The 18,923-nt window shown below is 44.5% G+C and overlaps 1 protein-coding gene across 1 annotated transcript in view; it reads left to right on the forward strand.

The window, feature by feature from the left end:
• The window catches only part of RPS6KA6 (ribosomal protein S6 kinase A6), a 43,236-nt gene extending 25,473 nt beyond the window's left edge, over window positions 1-17,763 (forward strand). The window contains exons 11-22 of the mRNA XM_075259256.1: window positions 873-961; window positions 1,366-1,430; window positions 3,031-3,133; window positions 7,048-7,172; window positions 7,513-7,638; window positions 7,842-7,931; window positions 8,009-8,170; window positions 8,490-8,651; window positions 10,696-10,772; window positions 10,908-11,025; window positions 12,826-12,966; window positions 13,056-17,763. Coding sequence (XP_075115357.1) covers window positions 873-961; window positions 1,366-1,430; window positions 3,031-3,133; window positions 7,048-7,172; window positions 7,513-7,638; window positions 7,842-7,931; window positions 8,009-8,170; window positions 8,490-8,651; window positions 10,696-10,772; window positions 10,908-11,025; window positions 12,826-12,966; window positions 13,056-13,181 — 1,384 coding nt within the window. The 3' untranslated portion in view covers window positions 13,182-17,763. The remainder of the gene's footprint in view (window positions 1-872; window positions 962-1,365; window positions 1,431-3,030; window positions 3,134-7,047; window positions 7,173-7,512; window positions 7,639-7,841; window positions 7,932-8,008; window positions 8,171-8,489; window positions 8,652-10,695; window positions 10,773-10,907; window positions 11,026-12,825; window positions 12,967-13,055) is intronic.
• Window positions 17,764-18,923: the final 1,160 nt, after the last annotated feature.

Consider the following 18,923-nt stretch of genomic DNA (forward strand, 5'->3'; position numbering starts at 1 on the left):
TCTGCTTCATATGTCTTGATTTTTTTCAGGGGTCACAGGTCATGAGGTTTGTGTCTTTAAGTTAAGACTTGTAAATGTCAGTCCTGGGACTCAGCTGTTATTTCTATTTATAGAGCGGTTGGACCAATAGCTTCATCATTGTGTAATGGAAAATGCTGCATCTCTCTCATTGCTTTGTGCCTCTATCCTCTGCTTGCTGTCAGTGATTTGGAACATTATTTAGGCAGAAAATTTCCTATAGCACTTCTCACAGCTGATGGTTTGTCGCAGTTGTACACAATCTATGTAGTCTTCTGCAGATCAAATAAACCAGCAACACCAATGTGATTTTGTTACAATGTATCAGTGCAGATAGGAGCATGGAGTGCAGGGCAGAAGAGAGATTTGTGCTGCTTATACATTGTAACAAGCCGTATTGTGAGCTGAACAGTCCTGTCTGACAATGTGGCTGCTATGGTTATGTTGTCATGCAGTTGTCAGGCCACATTTCCCTAGTACCCGGCGATTCCTCGGCTCTGGTTCCTGCACTGCGCATGTATATAGTGATTATATGATGTGAAAAATTTGTCATCATCTGTGTGTGATCAGAGGAAGGAAAGATTAAAATACGTATGAAGAGGATAAGACGTAGTGTGTTATCCTCTAGATTAGGGGTAGGGAACCTTCGGCTCTCCAGCTGCTGCGAAACTACAACTCCCAAAATGCTTCATTCACTTCCATGGGCATTCCAAGAACAGCAGAGCAAGTATGCATGCTGGGAGTTGTAGTTATGCAACAGCTGGAGTGCTGTACGTTCCCTACCCCTACTCTAGAGGGTCTGTAACGTTCTCTTGTTTTTTTAGATCATTTTAACCTTTTTGGTCTTTCTTTAGATCAAAGCTTGGGATGCCGCAGTTTTTAAGCCCTGAAGCTCAAAGTCTCCTCCGAATGTTGTTCAAGCGAAATCCTCTAAACAGATTAGGTGAGTTCCGTGTGATCCAGTGTTACTCAACGCCTCTACTTCTGGCATTCATTTATCGGCATCTTTCAAGGAAACGCCACAAATGACCATACCCACTGTTTGCCCCACCCCTGAGGATCCCAGGACCCTACTACCCTTGCCAGATCACCCCCACATAAACCCCCATGTGTTGGATGTTGCCTTTCGTCATTTTCTCTGCTTCCTGTCATTGAATGGAAACCTTTTCGTTATACGTCCAGACTCTGAAACCTGTAAAATTGTAACATTTCCAGTTTAGCCAAAGCTGCAGACATCCCTCTGCTGTAATTGAGATTTTGCTCCAATGTATCAGTTCACACTGTTATGTGTAGATTTGGCTCAACACGTTGACACCCACGTTAAATTTGCCATCTGTTCGTTCCCAGGGGCCGGCCTGGACCGTGTAGAAGAAATCAAACGGCATCCGTTTTTTGCTACCATTGACTGGAATGTAAGTTTCTTCAGTTTTTCTTTCATTTTAGTTGCTTTTTCTCAGCCCATCGATCTGTTTGTCCCAATCTTGGTAAAAAAAACGCACATCCATCCCATGACGAAATGCTGTGCAGAAGTCTTGGGGAGGTTTACTAAGGTTAACACACCTGAAGTCTGTCTCACCAAGCGCCAAAACCACAATTGTTAGACCTTTGTGCCTCATTTGACAAGTGGATGGGGCTTAAAGTAAACGAACCAGTGGGTGGTCGGAAATTATAATCCACCATCATCCTTTCTGATCGATTTGGCGCAGCTGCAAGGTCTAACTATTTCACTGTTTTAGTGAATGTGTCTCTTTGTGCTTCAGTTTCTTACCCTTTTTCAAGATCTCAATTTTGTCGGTGAATTTGTACGTTCCAAGGCTGGAAACTAGTGTGGACCTGATGGCTTGTTAAAGTGTATTAGTTTGGTCAGTCTCTATCAGGTTTGGTAGAAAATTGGGAAGCAGAGATCCTGAGAATGGGGGGAAATTAAGTAACAAAATCTATTTAAAGGCATTCATTTTACTTTTTCTCCCTATCAGTGTGTCTTTTGGAGTGTGGGAGGAAACCCACGCAAACACGGGGAGAATAGACAATCTCCTTGCAGATGTTATTTAAAGGGATTTGATCATTAAAAAGCTATTTTTTGTCATAGGAATAGCCTTAAAAAAGGCTATTCTTCTCCTACCTATAGAAATCTAGGTTTTCTTCGATATCCAAATAAGTTCTGTCACGGCATTGTGGACATCCCCAGTGCTGCAAGAGAACGTATTTGGATATTGAAGAAAACTCTCCAGCGCCGCCTCAATCTTCACCAAACGGGCTCTTCCTGCGTCTTCTTCCAGCACTGGCTTTAACCTTCTGGACATGAACAGTCGGTTCTGCCGTTGGACCTTGGGCAAAGCCGACTGCACGTGCTCGCGGCCATTTTCTTGTGGCCGCTTACGACAGCTTTCTGTGTAAGCAGCCACAAGAAAATGGCCGCTTACAGCAGTATACTAAGTAGTAGTCATCAATATCTGATATGGGGGGCCCAAAACCTGAGATAAGCAGCTGAAACACAGGGAATGGAGCAGGACGCAGACAGTGCTGTTCTCTGTGTAGAGGTCAGACCAGGTACTGCAGATCAGTTTTTTCAATCTGACTCAGTTTAGCTGCAGCACAGCGCTGTCTTCTTCCTGCTCCAATCTCTGCTGGGAAATCACTGATTTTTTTATTGGTGACCTGCAATGTATTTAGTCTGGAAAGCTCCTCTTAAATGCAGTAAATGTCTGAGTGTCCGTCCTGTGGTCCTCGCGGTTGTTACTCTCACAATCTGCTGCTTGTAAGTGGGAACAAACTGCAAATTTGTAGACAGTTTAGCCATATGCCTGCAGTGTATATGTAACCGAACAGAGCCTTATGTAAAGCTGACACTCCCCATAATGCATTGTTCAGTGTCTGTGCAAAACTTTCTCAAAAACATTGAATGATGGGGGATTGATGGAGTATATTGAGTGCAGCATCACAGCTTATGGAGAGGCATCTTTTCATACATATTTCTTTAGATGTTTTTCTCTTCGGTTTGGTACTTTGTAGAAGCTGTACAGACGGGAGATTCAGCCTCCATTTAAGCCGGCATCAGGGAAACCTGAAGACACCTTTTGTTTTGATCCAGAGTTTACAGCAAAAACGCCAAAAGGTAAGAAATGTTTAGGGATCCAGTCAGGATACAGTATATAGCTAGTGAAAGGAGGTCCCAATATATGTAAAGATTAAATCCCAGGTGGCACGAAACTGGTCCATCTGTATGTCTTATTCCAAGATGGGAGTCCTGGCAGTATAATTATATATGGTGAGTCACTGCCTCCCAGCTGCAAACTGTCCCAGTATGTACAGTACAGAACAGAGGCAGGGACTCCTAATATCATAGATAACTATACTGCTAGGCGTCCTCTCGTGTATACTGTCCTGTAGTGATTATAGTAGAGGACAGTATATATCACTGGGGGTCGGGGACTCCTAATATCATAGATAACTATACTGCTAGGCGTCCTCTCGTGTATACTGTCCTGCAGTGACTATAGTACAGGACAGTATATATCACCGGGAGTCGGGGACTCCTAATATCATAGATAACTATACTGCTAGGCATCCTCTCGTGTATACTGTTCTGTAGTGATTATAGTACAGGACAGTATATATCACTGGGGGTCGGGGAACTCCTAATATCATAGGTAACTATACTGCTAGGAGTCCTCTCCCTGTATACTGTTCTGCAATGATTATAGTACAGGACAGTATATATCACTGGGGGTCGGGGAACTCCTAATATCATAGGTAACTATACTGCTAGGAGTCCTCTCCCTGTATACTGTTCTGCAATGATTATAGTACAGGACAGTATATATCACTGGGGGTCGGGGAACTCCTAATATCATAGGTAACTATACTGCTAGGAGTCCTCTCCCTGTATACTGTTCTGTAGTGATTGTAGTACAGGACAGTATATATCACCGGGGGTCGGGGGACTCCTAATATCATAGGTAACTATACTGCTAGGAGTCCTCTCCCTGTATACTGTTCTGCAATGATTATAGTACAGGACAGTATATATCACTGGGGGTCGGGGAACTCCTAATATCATAGGTAACTATACTGATAGGAGTCCTCCCCCTGTATACTGTTCTGTAGTGATTGTAGTACAGGACAGTATAAATTTCTGAGGGGCTGGGACTCCTAATATCATGGGTAACTATACTGCTAGGCATAAGGTGCAGTTCATATGGCCAACACAGAGTATCAAAGTTGAAACTTGCTCATGTAAATGCGCCCTATGTCCTTTGGATACTGCAGTCAGTGATCATAGCTGCTGTTCTACAGGCACAAGGTAAAAACTGACCAATAAGTGCTAAAGGTAGACAAGTCTTTATAGGTGCTGCCGATCAGCGTCAGTGACTGTGATAAATCTGCTGCAGTATAAGTCACCATATGTTCTGATTTTGCACTTTTTGATTACTGGATTAGTAATCTGTACAAAGTAGTATCCAGCATCAGTCACTGTGATAAATCTATATAGTATAACGGGCCCTATTAGACGGGCCTAGGAACACATGTTTCTGATAATAGTCTTGTCTAATAGTGCTGCTGAACAATGAACATACCCTCTCTGGTCGCTGACTTCCATTTATTATACAGGAAAAAATATGCAGATTATCAGCAGTACATGGCATTGTATAATCAGGGCAGTGCTGCCGATGATCCATGGGGGGTGACATTTTCTCTGTAGAGATTCTTTCCCCATTCAATTTGATTACAAACAAGTGCGGATCAGTGTGTTTCTGGATGATAAATCGTGCAGATTACTAATCCTGTGTATTGTTAGCTTGACTATAATGATCTGTCTCTCGATAGTATGATAAGCTTCAGGTGCTCAGAAAAGGCATCTCGCCGCCATAGTAATAGAATGGCGCTGGCACTCAATAGAATGAAGAGAAATCATATATTTATTGGCATCCAAACATAAACTTTTCGGTCAAGCATGACCTTCATCAGTAGAACTACAATGCAAAATAAAAATATATATTTTGCAAGTCAGTGAACCATATGGAAAAAAGTCCAAGGATCACAAGAACAAACAACGAACAAAATATAATGTATCATCCAAACGGATAAATAAAAAATAAAAATGGTAACCATAATGGTAATATAAGGACATAGGAACATTCTATTGAGTGCCAGAAATTTTCCCTGTGTTATTAGTGTAATCTGCTACAATTTATCACCCAGTATTAGTCACTGTGATAAATCTGTACAGTAGAAGACAGCCTAGTCTAAGGTTATACTGTCACTATCATGAGATTGTACAGTCTACTGACTCCCAACAGGGGGTGCCTTGAAAAACAACTGGGGCCAAGACGATGACTGACTGCCTATATACAAAATTATCTGCGTTCTTATGACATTTTTGTTTTTTGAGATGGAACAGTTTGGGAAACACTGGAGTAGTGTAAGGTTTTATTGTGTAATATTACACAGGATTAGTCATCTGCACAAGTTCTTGCTGGTTGGCTGATCACATGCAGATTATTGGCACCAGATCGCTCCATGTAATCAGGGCAGTGCTGCCGACAATCCATTCAGCCAAACTGTGGCAAAACGATTGCGCAAAGTGTAGTCGCAGTTTTACCGTGTTTCACTTTGATCAGTACTTAAAATTCGTGAGATCTGGCTACGTAATACAGCCTTTAGACTAGACCGTTTTATACTGCTGTATGATACCTTTGGGCTTTAGTCACTGTGATAAATCTGTACAGTATAAGAATGTCCAAGATTACTAATCCTGTATGATATTAGGCAGGCTAACCTTAGATTACTGTATACTGTTTTTTGTTTTTTTTTATACTTTACAGATTTACTGCAGTGACTGATGCCAGATGACACACTGGGGAAAGATTACTAATCCTCTGTGTAATATTAGACAGTGTAACATTAGATTATACAATTTTATACTGCATCGGTTTATGACAGTGACTGATGCTGGATGACATATGGGGCATATTGTTAATCCTATATAATCTTCCTCAATATACAATCAAGCATCAGTTATGTGATAAATCTGTGTAAAAGACTAACTAGTTTAAGGCCCCGTTCACAGAGGGGACTTATTATGGCACGTAATACACACACACACACACACACACACACACACAATGGTGGTCTATGGAAACCGCCAGGCAACTTGCCGCTCACGGTAAAAAGAAGCGGGCTACCCTTTCTTCAGGCGGATTCCGACACCCTCTGGAGCTAGCCCGTTCATTTGAGCCTGCTCCAGAGGGGGGGAAACCGCGACAGTCATGGTAGACTGATTCCCAAGTCACTCTCGGTGCCAAAATCCACCGTACCGCTCCCCGTGTGAATTTAGCCTAAGGTTACAATGTCTAATATTACACAGGATTAATAATCTGAGCGATTATCCTACATCTGTCACCTGTGATAAATCTGTACAGTATAAGACTATCTATTCTGTTGCTAATAAGTTTAATATAAGACATTGTAACCTTAGACTAGATTTATAGTCTTGTACTGCACAGATTTATCACAGTGACTGATGCTGGGTGGTACATTGGGTCAGATTATACTGTCTAATATTCCACACGATTAAAATCTTCCCTATATTAAGTGATAAATCTGTACAGTATAAGTCTGGCCAGTCTAAGGGTAACTAACATTGAATAATATTAGTCTTATACTGTACAGATTTATCGCAGTGACTGAGGCTAAATTAGTGAGACAGATTACTAATCCTGTGCAATCAACCTCGATGTATCATCCAGCATCGTTCACTGATATGTCTGTCATTGCACGGGATTATTTTTACCCCATTTTGATACCAAGGATACAATATGTGACTCATATTTTTACTTGAATACACATATGTGTTGTCCCCAAATGCGTTCCGACAGCCAGGGTCAACAATAAGGAGATGGGTTGCTGTTGCAGAGATTTGTCTCAGACACAGGTCATTTTGGTGTGGGGAAGGTACATGGCAGTTCTCCTCAGACTCAACAGAATTTTGCTATTCTTTGCCCGTAACGTCTCTATCTTGTTCTGCAGATTCTCCGGGCGTCCCGCCCAGCGCCAATGCTCACCAACTCTTCAAAGGCTTCAGCTTTGTGGCGCCTTCTTCCATCGAGGAGCATAAAATCTCTTCTGTCACGAACGTTCTCCCAATTGTACAGGTAACTGGAAGGGCCAGGTCTGTGTAGTCAGCCGAGCAGGGGGGGTGAAGCCTGGGTCTGTATAGTCAGATGGAGGGGGGGTGAAGCCTGGGTCTGTGTAGTCAGCTGAGCAGGGGGGGAGGGGGTGTAGTCTGGGTCTGTGCTGTCGCGTTGCAGCGGGCGTGAAACTGGGTTTGTGCAGTTTCGGGGTGGGGGTGAAGCCAGATCTGTGCAGTCAGCAATGTGGCGGGGCGGGTTCACTTTAGGAGATATATATATATATATATATATATATATATATATATATATATATATATATATATATATGACTAAATGTATTCATTTTAATTTTTTTTTATAGCAATTTCATGGAAGCCGTGCACAGTTCACAGATATCTATGACCTGAAGGAAGACATCGGCGTCGGTTCTTACTCCATCTGCAAACGGTGTATTCAGAGGGCCACAAATATGGAGTACGCTGTGAAGGTACTGTAGGGGACAATTACTTAGTCATTGGTTACTGAAATTCGCAGAATGTTTTCCATTATTGAGATCCCTACTTGCTGTTAGTGAATAGAAGTATTGTTTATATCCAGAGGCTGAAAGTCTGCATTGATGTGACTTGTATCCAGAGCTGAGCTTTTGTCCTCTGTTCTCAGCCTCTTACAGTCTGCTCCTGTTTTTTTCAGATCATAGACAAGAGTAAGCGAGACCCATCGGAAGAGATTGAGATTCTAATGCGTTATGGGCAGCATCCGAACATCATTACCTTGAAGGATGTAAGAGCTGATCATAGACATCATCTTATTTTCCGCTTGTGTCCGATTTTCCCGTTGACGGTTTCTGGTATTTGCAGGTGTACGATGACGACGGCCGCTACGTCTATCTAGTTACTGAGCTGATGAAGGGAGGAGAATTACTCGATCGCATACTGAGGCAGAAGTTCTTCTCCGAGCGGGAGGCCGGCGCCGTCCTATACACAATCACCAAGACTGTGGACTACCTGCATTGCCAAGGGGTACGTGACACACTCAAGAGGATGTAGCCCCAAATGAAAGTGAAAGAGGTTTTCCAGGCTGATCAGCTCCATTAGCATTACGTCTGCTCCGCAGGCTGTGATGTCACATTCATCGACCATATTTCTTGTAAAGGGGTGAGCTGTGATACCGAGCTCAACTGCACTACAAATACAGGATTGCACTTGGTTGTATGTGAAGAGGGCGCAGCGCCCTTCCTAATGCTGCAGCCTCTTTTAACAGCTGATGGGCCGAGCCCTAAGTGTCAGAGCACTAGTAAACTGCAATCGGTTACAGTATTTTTTTTTTCTTCTTTTCCAGGTGGTTCATCGGGACTTAAAACCCAGTAACATCCTGTACATGGATGACTCCAGTAATGCAGACTCCATCAGGATATGTGACTTCGGGTTTGCTAAGCAGCTAAGGGGAGAGAACGGCCTCCTCCTGACACCTTGTTACACTGCCAACTTTGTGGCCCCAGAGGTAAAAAGGCAATACATACATAATAACCAGTGATCACATTGCGTCATACCCACTTAAGATGAGACTTGAGCCGCCTCTTTGTGCTACACCATTCTTCATCTCAGATTTGACTGATCACTTAGTGGTAATATAAAGCATGGGGAAAGGAGAGAGCAGCAGCCACAGGCTCTAAATTATGTATATTACAGTGCAAGAGCGTTAGAAGACAGTCAGAAAGCAACAATCCTGGGGATAGCGGAGGTCCTGTCAACTCTTCACATTGATGGACATTAGTCAGCTGTTTGCCTCCTGGCATGGCTGATACCAGATAGTAATAGATTGTATTCACCTGTCCTACAGTCAGCCTCTCCTCTCCTGACATGGCTGATAACAGATAGTAATAGATTGTATTCACCTGTCCTACAGTCAGCCTCTCCCCTCCTGACATGGCTGATAACAGAGAGTAATAGATTGTATTCACCTGTCCTACAGTCGGCCTCTCTTCCTGACATGGCTGATACCAGATAGTAATAGATTGTATTCCCCTGTCCTACAGTTGGCCTCTCCTCTCTTGACATGGCTGATAACGGATAGTAATAGATTGTATTCACCTGTCCTACAGTCAGCCTCTCCCCTCCTGACATGGCTGATAACAGAGAGTAATAGATTGTATTCACCTGTCCTACAGTCGGCCTCTCTTCCTGACATGGCTGATACCAGATAGTAATAGATTGTATTCCCCTGTCCTACAGTTGGCCTCTCCTCTCCTGACATGGCTGATAACGGATAGTAATAGATTGTATTCACCTGTCCTACAGTCAGCCTCTCCCCTCCTGACATGGCTGATAACAGAGAGTAATAGATTGTATTCACCTGTCCTACAGTCGGCCTCTCTTCCTGACATGGCTGATAACAGATAGTAATAGATTGTATTCCCCTGTCCTACAGTCAGCCTCTCCTGACATGGCTGATAACAGATAGTAATAGATTGTATTTACCTGTCCTACAGTCAGCCTCTCCCCTCCTGACATGGCTGATAACAGAGAGTAATAGATTGTATTCACCTGTCCTACAGTCGGCCTCTCTTCCTGACATGGCTGATACCAGATAGTAATAGATTGTATTCCCCTGTCCTACAGTTGGCCTCTCCTCTCTTGACATGGCTGATAACGGATAGTAATAGATTGTATTCACCTGTCCTACAGTCAGCCTCTCCCCTCCTGACATGGCTGATAACAGAGAGTAATAGATTGTATTCACCTGTCCTACAGTCGGCCTCTCTTCCTGACATGGCTGATACCAGATAGTAATAGATTGTATTCACCTGTCCTACAGTCATCCTCTCCCCTCCTGACATGGTTGATAACAGATAGTAATAGATTGTATTCACCTGTCCTACAGTCAGCCTCTCCCCTCCTGACATGGTTGATAACAGATAGTAATAGATTGTATTCACCTGTCCTACAGTCAGCCTCTCCTCTCCTGACATGGCTGATAACAGAGAGTAATAGATTGTATTCACCTGTCCTACAGTCAGGCTCTCCTGGCATGGCTGACAACAGATAGTAATAGATTGTATTCTCCTTTCCTACAGTCAGCCTCTCCTCTCCTGACATGGCTGGTAACATAGTAATAGATTGTATTCACCTGTCCTACAGTCGCGCCTCCTCTCCTGACATGGCTGATAACAGATAGTAATTGATTGTATTCACCTGTCCTACAGTCAGCTTCTCCTCTCCTTTCCTGACATGGCTGACAGCAGAGAGTATTACGTTGTATTCCCTTGTCCTACAGTCAGTCTCCGCCCCCCCCCCTTTGACATGGCTGATAACTGGGGCCTGTAGAGCCAGTTGACCACTGTATAATTTCTCTGGCGGCCATTCATTGGATGACTTCTATTGTGCCATAAAACACAGGCTGCAGTCATAGTAGAGTGCGGTGTTGTCAGACCTGGCTATATATCTTGTATATCCAGCTCTTCTATAGTTGTTCTGCTCTCCTTGCTGTTGTTGGTGGGCTCTGGTTTACCTTCTGTTGATGGACAATGTTATGCTCTTGTTTGCAGGTTCTGATGAGGCAGGGATACGACGCTGCCTGCGACATCTGGAGTCTCGGTGTCCTCCTGTACACCATGCTAGCAGGGTAAGACTGGTAGTGGCCAACAGTTATGTCTAGTAACTCCTCCAATGTCTGCCAAGTCCAGGTCTCTGTGTATTGTTGTTTACCTATGACTTCACACCCTCCCCAAAGTCTGATCTGTCTTCTCCATAATAACAGGTACACGCCTTTTGCCAATGGACCCAACGACACTCCTGAAGAAATCTTACTGCGAATAGGAAGTGGAAATTTTTCGCTGAGCGGAGGGAATTGGGATACAGTGTCGGACGCTGCAAAAGTAAGCACACCGTCCTTGGGTATATAGTCATGAGAAAACCAGCAGCCCCACCTTCTTTGAATTTGTTTTGTGTCAGGACATAATCTTAAAAAATTTGGTCTTTTGACGGTCTTAATATCAGGTAACTCCAACTTCAGATCGAGTCATTATTTAAGTCCCTGCAGTAGCAGTCAGATCCCATCAGCATGTCATTGATAAACTGATCATGAACAAATGTGAGCGCCTCTGTAAAAAGCAGAAGTTTTGGCAGTTTGCTGACTAGGTTTCTGTTAACACACTGTCAAGGAGGAAAGACATCAGCAATGATCTTACGGAAGTAATTGTTGCTGCCCTTCAATCTAGGAATAGTTATAACACCGCATAACAGACTCTGCAGGCCTTGGTGAGCGCGTAACATGTTTAGGTACATGACAGTACAATAGACTATAGACAATACAAAAAGACTATGGTGTGTGTGGAAGAGTTGTCTAGAGAGAGACTGAACAAGTATGGAGCAATGTCTTTTGGACAGAGGAGACTCATACTATACAGAATTACATCTAGTAAAATCCCCTCATACCATGTTTCAGACCCAGGAATGGAGGGGGGAGCATTTGGATTTGTTCTGCAGCCACAGGATCCGGACACCCTGAAGTCTTTGAGTGGACCATGAATTCCTCTGTGTCATATTGTAGAATCAGATGTGAGGCTCTCTATACAGTAGATAAAGCTGGGGTCAAATTGGGTCATGTAATAGGACAAAGACCTGAGCACAGCAGCAAATCTACATCAGAATGGCTGAAAAAGACAAGAATCGGTCACAGACCTGACCCAACAGAAATGCTGCGGCTGGAGCTTAAGAGATCCGAGCAGGAACCAATATGTACAGACCTCCGTGACCTGAGCAGCCAAAATGCCTCCAGAACGATGGAAGAGACTGATAACATTTTAGATGTGTTTTTACTGCGCTGGATTCCACTTTTTTTTTTGCTTTATTCAGTTTTCTTACCATTGAGCTCAAAGGGATTGACATGCACAGATTTAAACAAGATGTTTATGGTTGGGATGAGCGCTGTCTTTTTCATTTGGGTCGGCAACTCCTGACCCATGTGCCACGCGTGGCATGAGCTATATTTTCCCGGCACAGCTGGGAGGAAGCAAGCAGAGCTAAATTTAGCAAGGGTTAACTTCACTGTGACCGTCTGGACAGGGAACATGTGAGCAGACCAATGAGTCATTTGAATAGTCCGTACTGGGTCAAGTGCTGCCATCAGGTCAGGGAAGACTCAAACCAATTAATAAATCAAGCTAGGTCACACGGTTTCTGTTCATTCCCTTGACCAGACAATCACAGTGAGGTTAACCTTAGCTTCGGTTACCTCTGCGTGCTTCCTCCTGGCCCAGTCTTTATGCATCTCCTGCAAGTCTTAGCATGGGGGATTGGTTCTTCTGGCAAGTCTTGTGTAATGTATGGCGGGATGGGCAGCAGTGCGGTGCAGGGAGAGGCTGCAATAGTTCTGTATAAGGTACGGAGTGATGCACACATTAGGCAGTCGTAAGTCCTCTTATATACCTTTCATTTTAGGGCTTTCAATTATTGCACAGCACACCAAACATTTTTTTTTTTTCGTCACACAGTGATGTGATCTTTTATCTGAAATTGAAATTTAAGACCTAAGAACCAGATTTTTTAAGATATTTATTTTTAATTATATCCTGAAATATAAAATTACAGAATTCCCCCCCTCCCCCCAGGGTGTCTGCTGATTTACACGTCCCTGACCTGTGACTTACCCGATTGTCTCTTTTCTGTGCTGTAAGGATTTGTTGTCGCACATGCTCCACGTCGACCCTCACCAGCGTTACACCGCAGAGAAGGTCTTGAAGCATTCCTGGATTGCCTGCCGAGACCAGCTCCCCCATTACCAGCTCAACAGACAGGACGCGCCTCACCTGGTCAAGGTACAAAGCAAAAAAAAAAAAAATCTCCAAAATCTGTAGAATATTCATGTAGGCCTCCAACCTTGCTGTAACATTCTTTACCCTTCCAGGGAGCCATGGCTGCCACATATTCTGCATTGAACCACAAGACGTTTCAGCCGGTCCTGGAGCCCGTTGCAGCCTCTAATCTGGCCCAGAGACGGAGCATGAAAAAGCGAACGTCGACGGACTTGTGAAGCGATGCTGAAGAGGGAGGAAGGAGGATCTCAATTACTTGAATATTGTGTACAGGTCTCCGGGGGCCATCCTGTGCTTCTTCATTACATCATCAGGGTACGACGCCAGGCCACACCAAACCCCCTTCACCTACCACTCAGCGAGATGCTGTAAATGATGCGCCCGGGCTGTCTGCTCCCATGACTGTGTATATAGGGGAGCTGTTTTAAGTGTTGCCACTTCTGAACCCCAGAAAGTAGGCGCGATGAGATGGGGACGTCGAGTATTCACAATCCACAGTTCTCCACTGGCGGGGTAAGGGGCCGTGCGTCTGATCCGGAGACTATAACTTATTCTATTCGCTATCACTGTGTTCACCTTGTTGCTGTAGTCACTAGGAAATCCTAGGAGCGATGGCCGGTCACCAGAACAAGTGCTTTATAACCTGCTGGTGGTCACCAGGCCGTCCGCCTGCAGAAGATGTTGCTGTGGATTTGCCGTGCATTAATTTATCTGGGGTTGGGCTTGTACATAGGTCATAGGTCGTGTTCAGTTTCTACCGATTGTACAAATTTGTGTTTTTACTTTTGATGTTATTTTATTTTGGCGGTACCAGGAGAGGATTTTACCGAGTCGCTAAAGTTTATATTTTTGTAGAATCAAAAACCAAAATAATAAGGATGGGAGGAAAAGGGTGGAGTGGACCCTCCGGGGCGTGGCGTGACTGCTGCATAGAGGAGCCCTTAAAGGGGAACACCACGTAACATAGAAGAAAAATGGCGTGGAGTCCTGAGGAGATGTAGTTTCACAAAAGCTGGTAGGCCGAAGGTTGCTGATCCGTGCCCTAGTGAAGCCAAGCCTAGTGATCTGGTATGATTTGGTTGGACTTCCCCTTTAAATCTATGCATTGTCTTATCTCTGGTGATCACCGTGCAGCGGATCCTCGTACCGGCAGGGAATAGCAATGATGTCACGTGTGGCTTCCAATCAGACGTCTGCTGGGAGTCCAGAAAATGAAAGCTGATTGGTTGCGGAGGAGGCTTTATCTGCACTATGTGTTAAAGTGGAGCGCTACTGCTCAGCATCGTTTCACAGATAAGATAGACATAACATTCAGTTCTGGTACTGCTTCCTCCCATTCTAACTGCCCTCACAGGGTCACTTGCTTTATTAGGAGGCAGCAGATTTGTGAGTGCAGCTTTGGATGTGACAGGAGCAGAAAACAGATTTAACCTGTAAAATAATGTTTTAAAAGAAGTAGCAGCACTTTAACTGTTGTGTGTCCCCGTCTTTGTCCCGACAGGGTTTTTGGTCTGCGTTGGTTGTCAGTCTTGGAGTATTGTCAGGAACGTACCATTGGTTTTGTGTAGAGTAGCAGCAATGGTCTGGTCCATGCTTGTATTTTTGCAGGGGAAGTTGTTTTTTGGGAGGTTTGCTGTACGTTGTCCTGTGTGTCCTGGTGGGAGGTGTGACTACCCCAGGCGTCCTGTACAAGGATAGGCATATTATCCTTCAAGGGCCTGACCAGATCAGGACACAACCTGAAATGTGTGAACGTTCATGTCTGACGTTGTCTTCAGTAATGTGCTTTGTGCTCTAAACTACGGTTAAGACTGAGCTGCAGACAGACTTTTCCTTTAAAGGGGTATTCCCATAACTCTTATTCGGCAGCCTGCAGGCTGTTGTGCTCTCTTCACTTCCTGGATTTCTCGGCACATTGGTGGGCAGGGTTTCACTTGCTCTGCTATCTGCTATGTTTGCAGTCAGTAATGAGGGATTGGTTGTAAATGCATTACCACAGTATAAAGCTGATGTGGAAACTGATGTAGCAGACATGGATTTGAGTCAGCTTGCATTACATACAGAGGTAACGAACTCCTTATCTCAGCCCTTATCAGCCAAATTCAATTAAACCGGCTGATAAGTGGAAAAGCTGAAGATAGACAGCACAGTAATCCTAGAGATCTCACCTCCCCCTCCCCTATCTGAGGAGCTCCTTTGCCTGTCAGCCCCTCCCTCCCCCCCTGAGAGCAGGCAGCTATGTCACTTGGGAAATGAGCAGATAAGTCCAGTGGCCATAGACACGCAGTATCAACAATGAAGTGAATAAATTAGGATAGCTGACAAATAAAGCAGTTTTGATAAAGCAATGTATTTAGGAAAAGTCTTAAATCCACATAAACTAGCAGTATAGTGGGACAACCCCTTTAAAGCAGTGTTCATAGTCTGGTCCCTGGCGAGTAGGGGTCTGACCTTAGTGCCAGATTTTAGAGCTGTCATGACATTCTTCATATCATTGCTTCCACAGCTGGTGGCTTGTTACAGTGTACCCAGTGCAGGAGTCCAGGACGGGAGAGGTGTATTGTGCTGATGTGCGTTAAACCCTTGTGTGTACGACTCTTAAAGGAGAATACCACTTTTACCACAACAATAAGATTCCTAGAGCATGGTCCACCGATCCCTCTGACCTAGACTTGAGATCTCGGAGAAACCATTGCGTTAAAGCAGAATGGATTAAGTAAAGGCAGCGCCTAGAATGCATTGGCTCAGCGGAGGTCCCTACTTGGCATGGATCCACTAGGGGGCACAGTCACATCTTCAAGTGTGTTAGCTAGTGGGCCCCACCTCTGTATTTCTTACAGCGTGGTTATTAAGGTCAGACTAAGTAAATCTACCTCTCCTAAATCCAACCTAACCTGCATGGTTTGATGTTGACACAGAAAGGGGGTGATGCCTAAACACTGATGGTCACGTGGGAACGGGATGGGGCCTAATGGGCACGTGGATGCGGTAGTGTTGCTTAATATGAGTAGTCACAAGAGGTCACATGTTTAATGCCTAATATTGAGAGGGGGTTTGAACATGGGGGTCACATAATCACATTAGCTAATAGTAATACACCAGTGAGGTGGTGATGCCTACCGGTAATTGTCGCAGGAGAACGGCATCACCTACGCAGCCGGCCGACGAAGACGCCCCGGAGCGATGAGTGAGTCGGCTGGGGGTTGCTGACGGCAGCCAGGCATCAGCATACCTCCCAACTTTTGAAGAACCGAAAGAGGGACAAATTTAGCTCCACCCACTTTTATGTTTACTCTGCCCATTCTCATTCATTTTTCATGTCCCCCCTCCATCTCTCCCCCAGTTTCATGTGCCCCCATCTCTGTCCCCAGTTACATGTCTCCCCTCCATATCTGTCCTCAGAATCATGTCCCTCAAATCTGCCCGCAGAATCATGTTCCCCCATCTCTGCCCGCAGATTGATGTCCCCCCATCTCTGCCCCCAGTTTCATGGGCCCCCTTCATTATGTTCCCCTCAGTGTTTAACACAAAAACCACGTATACTCTCCTTCCAATGCTTCCCCGCTGCTCTGGCCGCAGTGTCACTAACAGAGTTCTAGGCGCGATGTGACGTCATCACATCGCGCTTACACAGCCACTAGTCGGGGCGCCGCGGCAAAGCAAGGAGCTGAGCCGTGACAGCTCCTTGCTTTAGTCGCGTATATGTATTTAACTCGGATCTGCGTCCGGAGGACGCAGATCTGAGTTGAAATCGGGACATGGCGACCGGGACAGAACACCGAAATTGTGAATGTCCCGTGGAAATCTGGACGGTTGGGAGGTATGCATCACTTGCCCGACTATTCCGTGTGCTGACGCCGGCCCTGGTCACAGGGGGAGATGTAAACGGTGTGGTGCTTAATATTAATAGTCATAGCAGATCACATGGACCCAGAGGATATGTGGACACTGTTGGGATGGTAGTGTCGCATAAAACGTCACGTAGTGCCACCTAATAATAGTGACAGGGGGTCATGTGGACATGGGGTTGTGCCTAAACCTCCTAGAAGGCCATACATTCTAGGTTCTGAAAAGGTGGAGTTTTCCTTTTAGAAATAAATCTCCCAACGTTGGCTTCTGCAAGACCTAATCCCAGGTTGCACACGCCCTCTCCCCTCTAGATTCCATTAAATCCAATATTTGGCGCTGCCCCTTTAAGAGCCAAACTTATTGTTCTATTTGTTACTTGCGATACTTGAATGATATATTAAGGGCTGTTTCCGTCTGTAGGTTTGATCTGTGTAGGAGATTTCTGGACACCTTTCCATACTGTGAGCGTTCAGTATATCCATGTAGTGAGTAAATGGCACAAAAGTGCCCTGCTTGTTCAGCATATTGTTGCCCGGTGGTAACGCAAAATCCTCCCTTGTTCTGTATTTTCCCTCCCGGTGACTGGACAGCGGCCTCCTGTACGGTAGATTCTTATGTGTAGTCTGTAGACGCTCTGTGTTTGGCGAGGAGCGTCGCTATGTGGCGTGTGGCTACGGCGGCCATCGCTTTGTTACATTACTCTTGGCTGGAAAAAGAGATAACGGGACAAATTGCTTGTGTCCGCGCTTATTAGAGACAGCCATGCTCCTCCCGCGATACGGCGGCGGCGGCAGCAGCCCTGACTTGTGCCATGTTTGTATAAAGACGTCTTGTGATAGAGCAGTGAGGACACCTGCGCGTGTTTTTTATTTTATTTTATGGCCTTTTTCGTGCATGAGGCAGGAAATACAACGCAACATAAATTATTTTTGTTAAAAAAAAATTAAAAATCGAAACAAAAAAATTCTGGTAGCCTCTTTTTTTTTTCCCTGTGTCTTTTATTGGCGTCTACAGGAATTCCCGCACTCAGCAATGCAACGCTTTATTGGCTACAGAAATGATAACGTGCACAGAGGATCCTTCTTCAGGTATTTACAAATGAAATTCAACTAAAAAAAAAAAATCTAGGGTATTTTATTCATATCCAATCCAGACAAAGATTCCTGTAATGTTTCTGTCTTATTTGGACCTTCATCAGGCCACTGGATTGCCAAAGGTAAGTGCAGAGCCAAGGGGAAATGGCAAAGTCCAAGAATTGTGTAGGGACCAATTTTGGAATTGGTGTGTTTTTATTCCCATTTATACACACTTCTTATAACAGACTGAAGAGACCTCGGCATCTTGTGTGAAGTCCATGGGTGTCCTCCATGTAGTGGTGCACAGAAGGCATGGCAGCGTCTGAGAGGTAAGACCTGTGCTTGTCCGTGTTGTCCATCCACTCGTCTCATTGTCACTACTGGATTGTCTAGTGTGTTATAACTTCTCACTTCCTCGCACTGTTTTTGTATTTGCCTCATTGTGTAGATGGAGTCAATACAAACAGGGGGACCGTGCAATATAAACCACTCATTTGTATTGTATAGATCTTACATTTACACACTTGTGTTTGGTGCACAGTTTGGGTAGGTGTCACCTTCTTCTCACCCCCTGTCTATCGCTTTGTGCTTACCTTGTCTCTTATCCTTCTGTTGCCCCCTCTGCCCTCCTATTTATAATCTATGTGGCACGGCCCGATTAAGTCTGGAAACATTTTGTACATTTTTTTTTTTTTTTTTTAAAAGTATGTATCTTAAAATGTCAGGCTATAGAGCAGTGTATTCTCCCTTCTGACCACTGGGGTGCACTGCTGTCCTATCTGATGCTTCAGTATAATGGGCACAATACTATAATCTGACACTGTACAGAATTCGCATGCACTGAATAGGACTGATATAATTGTTCTATTTAGGTGCCTTTGAGGTTGATGGGGTCATTGGTAGCTGTAGCAGCATTACAAAGGGGATCGCTGGCGTCATTCGTCATGATCCACAACTGTTGGTATATTGGGCTTGCTCACTTAGTCATGGCTGTAAGTGTTGGCACCCTTGAAATTTTTCCTCAAAATGAAGTAT

Source organism: Leptodactylus fuscus, chromosome 11 (genome assembly GCF_031893055.1).
Source record: "Leptodactylus fuscus isolate aLepFus1 chromosome 11, aLepFus1.hap2, whole genome shotgun sequence".
Classification (NCBI taxonomy): domain Eukaryota; kingdom Metazoa; phylum Chordata; class Amphibia; order Anura; family Leptodactylidae; genus Leptodactylus; species Leptodactylus fuscus.